This window comes from Babylonia areolata, chromosome 7 (assembly GCF_041734735.1).
Source record: "Babylonia areolata isolate BAREFJ2019XMU chromosome 7, ASM4173473v1, whole genome shotgun sequence".
NCBI lineage: Eukaryota > Metazoa > Mollusca > Gastropoda > Neogastropoda > Buccinidae > Babylonia > Babylonia areolata.
Window position 1 is genome coordinate 32514214 of NC_134882.1, and position 7500 is coordinate 32521713.

At 45.9% G+C, this 7500-nt stretch overlaps 2 protein-coding genes across 2 annotated transcripts in view; one reads left to right on the top strand and one right to left on the bottom strand.

The window, feature by feature from the left end:
• Positions 1 to 4567, top strand: part of LOC143284206 (uncharacterized) — a 47284-nt gene extending 42717 nt beyond the window's left edge. The window contains exon 4 of the mRNA XM_076590874.1: positions 4448 to 4567. Within this exon, the coding sequence (XP_076446989.1) occupies positions 4448 to 4567 (120 nt within the window). The remainder of the gene's footprint in view (positions 1 to 4447) is intronic.
• The window catches only part of LOC143284234 (sodium/mannose cotransporter SLC5A10-like), a 129485-nt gene that overhangs the window by 57256 nt on the left and 64729 nt on the right, over positions 1 to 7500 (bottom strand). The window lies entirely within an intron of this gene.

Consider the following 7500-nt stretch of genomic DNA (forward strand, 5'->3'; position numbering starts at 1 on the left):
ACAGAGACACCCCCCAACAGAGACACACCCCAACAGAGACACCCCAACAGACACACCCCAACAGAGACACACATCAACAGAGACACCACAACAGAGACACCCCAACAGAGACACGCCCCAACAGAGACACCCCAACAGACACACCCCCAACAGAGACACACATCAACAGAGACACCCCAACAGACACACCCCAACAGAGACACACATCAACAGAGACACCCCAACAGACACACCCCAACAGAGACACACCCCAACAGAGACACACCCCAACAGACACACCCCAACAGACACACCCCAACAGAGACACACATCAACAGAGACACCACAACAGAGACACCCCAACAGAGACACGCCCCAACAGAGACACCACAACAGAGACACCCCAACAGAGACACCCCAACAGAGACACCACAACAGAGACACCACAACAGAGACACCCCAACAGACACACCCCAACAGAGACACACCTCAACAGAGACACCCCAACAGAGACACACATCAACAGAGACACACATCAACAGACACACCCCAACAGACACACCCCAACAGAGACACACCCCAACAGAGACACACCCCAACAAAGACACGCCCCAACAGACACACCCCAACAGAGACACCCCAACAGAGACACACCCCAACAGAGACACCCCAACAGAGACACACCCCAACAGAGACACCCCAACAGAGACATACTCCGACAGAGACACACCCCAACAAAGACAGACCCGATCAGAGACACCCCACCAGAGACACCCCAACAAAGGCACACCCCAACAAAGACACCCAAATAGAGACACACCCAAATAGAGACACACCCCAATAGAGACACCCCCAACAGAGACACACCCCAACAAAGACACACCTCAATAGAGACACACCCCAACAGACACACTCCAACAGAGACACCCCCCCAACAAAGACACACCAACAGAGACACACCCCAACAAAGACACACCTCAACAGAGACACACTTCAACAGAGACACCCCAACAGAGACACACCCCAACAAAGACACACCCCAACAGAGACACCCCAACAGAGACACACCCCAACAGAGACACACCCCAACAGAGACACCCCAACAGACACCCCAACAGAGACACACCCCAACAAAGACACACCCCAACAGAGACACACCCCAACAGAGACACCCCAACAAAGACACCCCAACAGACACACCCCAACAAAGACACTCCGACTTAGACACACCCCAACAAAGACACCCCAACAAAGACACCCCAATAGACACACCCCAACAGACACACCCCAACAAAGACAACCCCAACAAAGACACACCCCAACAGACACACCCCAACACAGAACACACCTCAACAGAGACACACCCCAACAAAGACACCCCAACAAAGACACACCCCAACAAAGACACACCCCAACACAACCCAGCAAAAACAGACCCCAGCGCTTCCGTACGTTTACCCAGTGGTGAACCGCTTCTCTCTCTCTCTCTCTCTCTCTCTCTCTCTCTCTCTCTCGTTCAGGACAATGCCCCTGGTTAAGCCGGTGATTACCTTAGGGTTTTTGCGGTGAAGAAGAAGCCACTGTCCTCAACCCTGTTCGTTCTGCTATACACAGAAAAAATCTACTACGCGGCATCTCCTTGTCTGCTGTCTGATAAACATCTTAATGGCAAAGAAACCGAACTTTTTTCTCGCACCGTTTACGAGTAGCGTGTGTGACACCACCCCACCCCACCATCGTCCAGGTTTCTCCTCTTCCCTTCAGACAAGCGAAAGGAAATCGGTTCTCGAGAACATTTAAAGCTGATCCCTATTTGGCATTTATTCCCACTTTGATTCATTCTAGCACGCAAGCTATCGTGTTGGCTTGAAGCTCTTGGGGGTGCAGTGTGGGGATTAGGGGGCAGGCTTAGGGCGGGCTGTAATTGGAGAGGTGTCGGCGGGGCCGGGGATTAAGGAGGTGTGGGAGACAGACAGACGTTACTTTTACCACCACCAGCTTCTTCTTCTTCTTTTTCTGCTGCTTCTTCTTCTTCTTCGGGGGTCTGGTGGTCTTCAGTTTCTCTCTCTCTCTCTCTCTCTCTCTCTCTCTCTCTCTCTCTCTCTCTCTCTGTCTCTCTCTCTCTCTCTTTGGCTTTCTCTCTCTTTGTGTCTCTATATCTCCACACACACCCCTTTCTCTGTCTTCTCTCTCTTCTCCCCTCTCTCTCCTCCACACTCTCTCTGTCTATCCCTCCAATCTCTCTCTCTCTCTCTCCCCTCTCTGTCACTTCCCCTATCTTCCCCAATCTCCCTCCCCCCCCTCTCTCTGTCTCTCCGCCCCCTCCCTCTCTCTCTCTCTCCCTCTCTCTGTGTCTTGTTTTTTCTTCGGCACGAAAGTACATTCCAGTACAAGGTTAAAATCTACTTCACTTGTTTAAAACCGCCCAGGCCTACTTCCTGCAGACAACCACCCCCTCCCAACCCCCGGCCTCCCTATCCCCCCACCCACCCTCTCCCCCCCCCGCCCCCAAAGATAAAGGATCTGAAAAAAGAAAAAAAACAACAACCCATAATCAGCACTTGATACTTCTTGGTTTTTGAAGTTTGTTTTGTATATCTAGTGTTTGTTGTTGTTTTATTGTACGAAAAGGTTACCACGTGATATTTCCGAGCTACGCTTTGCTCATTTTATTTAATAGAACTACATATCATTAGCAATGACATTCCTTTGTTACAAAATTGTTTTTCTTTCTTCCAACATAGTTGACATGTGCTATTCTTTGGCTACGCAGAATAAAACCAATGAGGGAGAGAGCAACACAATAAATCAATAAATGGATAAATAGATAAATGAATAAATAAATTGATAAATAAATGATAAAAATGAAAAACGAAATCAAACATTGATTTCAACTAAATAAACAATATGGACAATAACGTCATTCGTTCTGCCCATCAGACAAGAAAGCCTGATCTCATCACATTACATTCACGGGTACCCCTCAATTATCATTTCACCGAGAGGAGTACAACATATAGATACGATACTTCATTGTGTCTCTGTATTAGTGAAACCCTCCACGCATTTGCTGACAAAAAGCTGATAGTAAAAAAAAAAAAAGAACAAAAATCTAAAAATGAGGACATAGGCATTTCATTCACAACACACACACACACACACACACACACACACACACACACACACACACACACACACACACAGATTCACCAATGAATGTGCAAAACATATACAGGTAAACTGACAATAAACACGGGTAAACAATAACGAAAGTCACCTCCTGTCACTCTCATTGCTCCGATGCAGATCGCCAGTTAACCCCTTGACTGCTACTGAAGTGTGTGCTTCTCTGGTTAAGGGCTGTCACCTCACTGAGATAAAGACAGAAAGTACCGTTCTCCAGCAAAATCAATGACACCGTTGATGAGCACACAGAGCAGTAGTTACTGCACTTCAAACTCGTGTGCCACACTGAGCTCATTTCACTAAGGTTCCACTTGGCAGTCAAGAGGTTACCTTTCTGCTTCTGTCCCTTCTTTTTTTTAACGTATGTTTAAAATGTTTAAATCATATTAGACCTAAGTGACAAACTACAGGCCTTCGTCAATAGATGCCTACGCCATATTCTAAACATCAGATTGCCAAAGACCATATCAAATGCCTGCCTCTGGAATAGAACAAACCAGGTGTCCATCAGTGAGGAGATCAGGAGGAGGAAATGGGGCTGGATAGGCCACACCCTGCGAAAGCCTCCAGACGACACCACAAGACAAGGCACTTGAGTGGAACCCCCAAGGAAAGAGGAAGAGTAGGCAGACCAAAGCAGACCTGGAGAAGAAGCACGGAGGATGAGATGAAGGCAGCTGGATGGACATGGACCCGGCTGAAGAGGACAGCCCCAAACCGAGTCCGCTGGAGGAGTGCTGTAGCAGCCCTATGCACCACAAGGAGTCAAGAGGCATAAGTCAAGTAAGTCAAGACAAGGGAGTGAACGTTGCGAGAGAGTGACAAACATGCAGACAGACAGAAAATGCACCAGAACAATTGAACTGCCCAGGCAAACACTAGACACTAAATTTTTCGCATACAAAAATATGCTGTCCATTATTAAAGAAGCAAAGAGAGAAAGAATTGTGAGTGAATGGTAAAGTGAAATTGTGAAAAAGATAAAAGATACTATTTTTTAAGAAAAAGGGTTAAGAAGAAGTAGGGAAATGGGGAGATAAGGATCTGGGTGGTAAAGGGAGGCAAAGCGGCGAGAGTGAACAACCTGTATCTCAAACACCACCCACACCACCCTGAACAACAGCACGTGAAAACGGTGACAGTGGGGAGGCATTTTGATTCGGGACACCGCGCCACACCACCATGAACAACAGCACGTGAAAACGGTGACAGTGGGGAGACATTTTGATTCGGGAAACCGCGCCTCACCACCATGAACAACAGCACGTGAAAACGGTGACAGTGGGGAGGCATTTTGATTCGGGGCACCGCGCCTCACCACCATGAACAACAGCACGTGAAAACGGTGACAGTGGGGAGGCATTTTGATTCGGGGCACCGTGCCGGGATCAGTCACGTCTGAACCTAGTCATTTCATCTGCTGGTTTGTGATTTACACTTACGTCTGCTGTACAAAGCCAGCTAAATCCTCCCCCACGCCCCCAGACACAAGTACTTTGTCTCTTTATTTTTATTATTATTTTTTTTTTATACATAGTTGATGCGTCGGTTTTCTTTTTTTTTTTCTTTTTTTTTTAATATTCAAACTCTGGATGTAGCACGACTGCTATTTTCAACCATGCTCGCTGATGTCAGAGCTGTGACGTCAGATGACAGGGGATGAAAATCACAGAGATGGAAAACTATAAAGACCTTGGCGACCTTGACCCCCAGTTTCTTTTTTTCTTTTTTTTTTCCGGAGGATGTGGCGGGAATAGGTTTGGGTTGGGTAGAGTGGGGGATGGGATGCTGGTAAAGTGAAAGGTTAATGAGGATAGATCACACACAGGCATATTGATATTTCTAATATTGGTTTTTTTTAATTATAATTTTTTTTAATTCAAATAGTTAAAGATTAGAAGAAGAAACCACAGCTGTGGCGAATCGGTTAGCATTGATCACTGGCGACTCGCGGGTTCGAGTCCCATTAGAAGTTGCTGTACTTTTTTTCCTTTTCGGCCCGTGGCCGGCTCCTACCCAAAGTTGAGTGTGCTGCAGTTGAACTTCTCGCCATTGGCAACCACTGCACCACGTTTAATAACTTCTGGACGAAAACCTCAAGTTCTGTCATGCGATTAGCTCCCCCCCCCCCCCCCGCCCCCCCCCAACAATATTCTGTATTTGTGATATTGACCTTTGACCTGTGACCTTGACTCTCGATAAAGCATTTTCTTTTTTTTTAATCGCCTTGTGTCATGTTTCAAGAATATTGACAGCAAGATTTAAACTCTACCACAACGTTCAGATTATGTTCTGTGTTGACCTTGACCTTTGACCTTGAATTTTAGACAGTTTGAGTTTTGCTCTCACTTTGGCCAATCACAAGAAGAACAAGCATAAAGATTCATTGGCTGTTGAGTCTCCAAGCTTTTGCTGAAAAGCCGAATGATGGCTGACAGTTTGAAGAGCTTTTTTCTTCCTTTTTTTCTCTCACTTATGCTTCAAAATAATGTTGAGTGCAATATTCCATACCCCCCCTAGCCCCCCCCCTCCCCCCACCACCACATCCACCAACTAAAAAAATTCCCATCTGGACATAAACCTGCAGGTATGAATGATGTAACCAATCGACTAACAGAAGATGACCAATAAAGGCACGGGACTTATTCCTTTTGGGAATTTTTCCTTCTCTTACACACACACACACACACACACACACACACACACACACACACCAAGATAAAGCATCATCAGAATTATCGCCAAACTTAACCCCCCCCCCCCCACCCCCCAGCCCCTCTCCCCCCACACATGCACTCCCCCACCCCCACCCCACCCCACCCCCTCGCCCACCCAACACTCACTTCTCCACGAACCCTGCCCACAATCAAAGACAGCAGACACACAATCAAACAAACAAAACGAGGGAGCAGAACCCACTCGGCGCCTTTGATGTAAAGCACGGAGCAATAACCATGTCAAATAATACAAATCACGCCCCGGTCACTGACGCTTCTTTCTGTCTTCCCCATTGGCTCGGCACTGCTGCTGCTGCTGCTGCTGCTGCTGCACTGGGTCTAGTTCAGTCTTGCTGTCCTTCCTCTCTCTCTCTTTCCTCTGCTTCGTCCTGTGTCGCCAGTGGAGCGAAGAGGGTGACGGGTTGTGGTGGTGGATGGAGTGGGGACGGATATTGTGAGTGGGGAGTGGGGTGGAGAGGAGGAGGGTTGGGCGGGGTTCACACACACACACACACACACACACACACACACATATATATATATATATATATATATATATATTTGTTTTGTTTTGAGGACTATGCGCATATCGATAACATACATCAATACATCGAATTGACAAAAGAGCAACTGGCAACTACTGCATGAACATTACTACGTTTAAATTTATATATATATATATATATATATATATATATATATATATATATATATATATATATAGAGAGAGAGAGAGAGAGAGAGAGAGAGAGAGAGAGAGAGAGAGAGAGAGAAAGAGACAGACACAGACACATAGAGAGACAAAGACACAGGGAGAGACAGAGAGGAACAAAGACATAGACAGAGAGAGAGAGAGACAGAGACAGAAAGAGAGACAGAGACAGAGAGAGAGACAGAGACAGAGACAGAGAGACAGAGACAGAAAGAGAGACAGAGTCAGAGAGAGACAGAGACAGAAAGAGAGACAGAGTCAGAGAGAGACAGAGACAGAGGGAGAAGAAGAGAGTGGCGAGGGACCTTTTGCAAAGAGTGGTCTGGTACTCCTCATATATTTATTATTTGCTTCTGTTCGTCTGTAATCCTTATGTGGGGTTTCTGTGTCTGTGTCTGTCTGTTTCCCTCCCCACCCCGCCCTCTCTCGTTCACTGAAACTGTTCTCTAGAATTCGTTAGCTTTTAAGGTCCACCTATACGACACACCAAGGATAAAAAAAAAAAAAGATAAAAAGAAAAACCACTAACATTCTTCCACTTTCAGTGTAAGCTACTACTTAAAACTGAACATTCTTCCACTTAAGTGTAAGCAACGATACAATGTAGCAGTTATAATGTATTGAATATTGAATGTTATTGCCCCTTCTACACGAACTACAAAATTATCACCAAACCAGTGAAATTGTCTCCAAACCAGTAAAGGTACACATATTATATCAATATCCGAAATCTGGAATCAACCTCAGTGTTTAAAACTGGCATTGCTCACTCAGGAAATGACCCGTTGAAACTCTTTAACAGACAGTATAAAAGCATATCTGATTCCTTTTAATTTGCTTTTCGTTTCGTTTCTTTTTCGGCATCAGATTTGTTAGATGCTTTGTTTATTTTCCTCTATATGTATC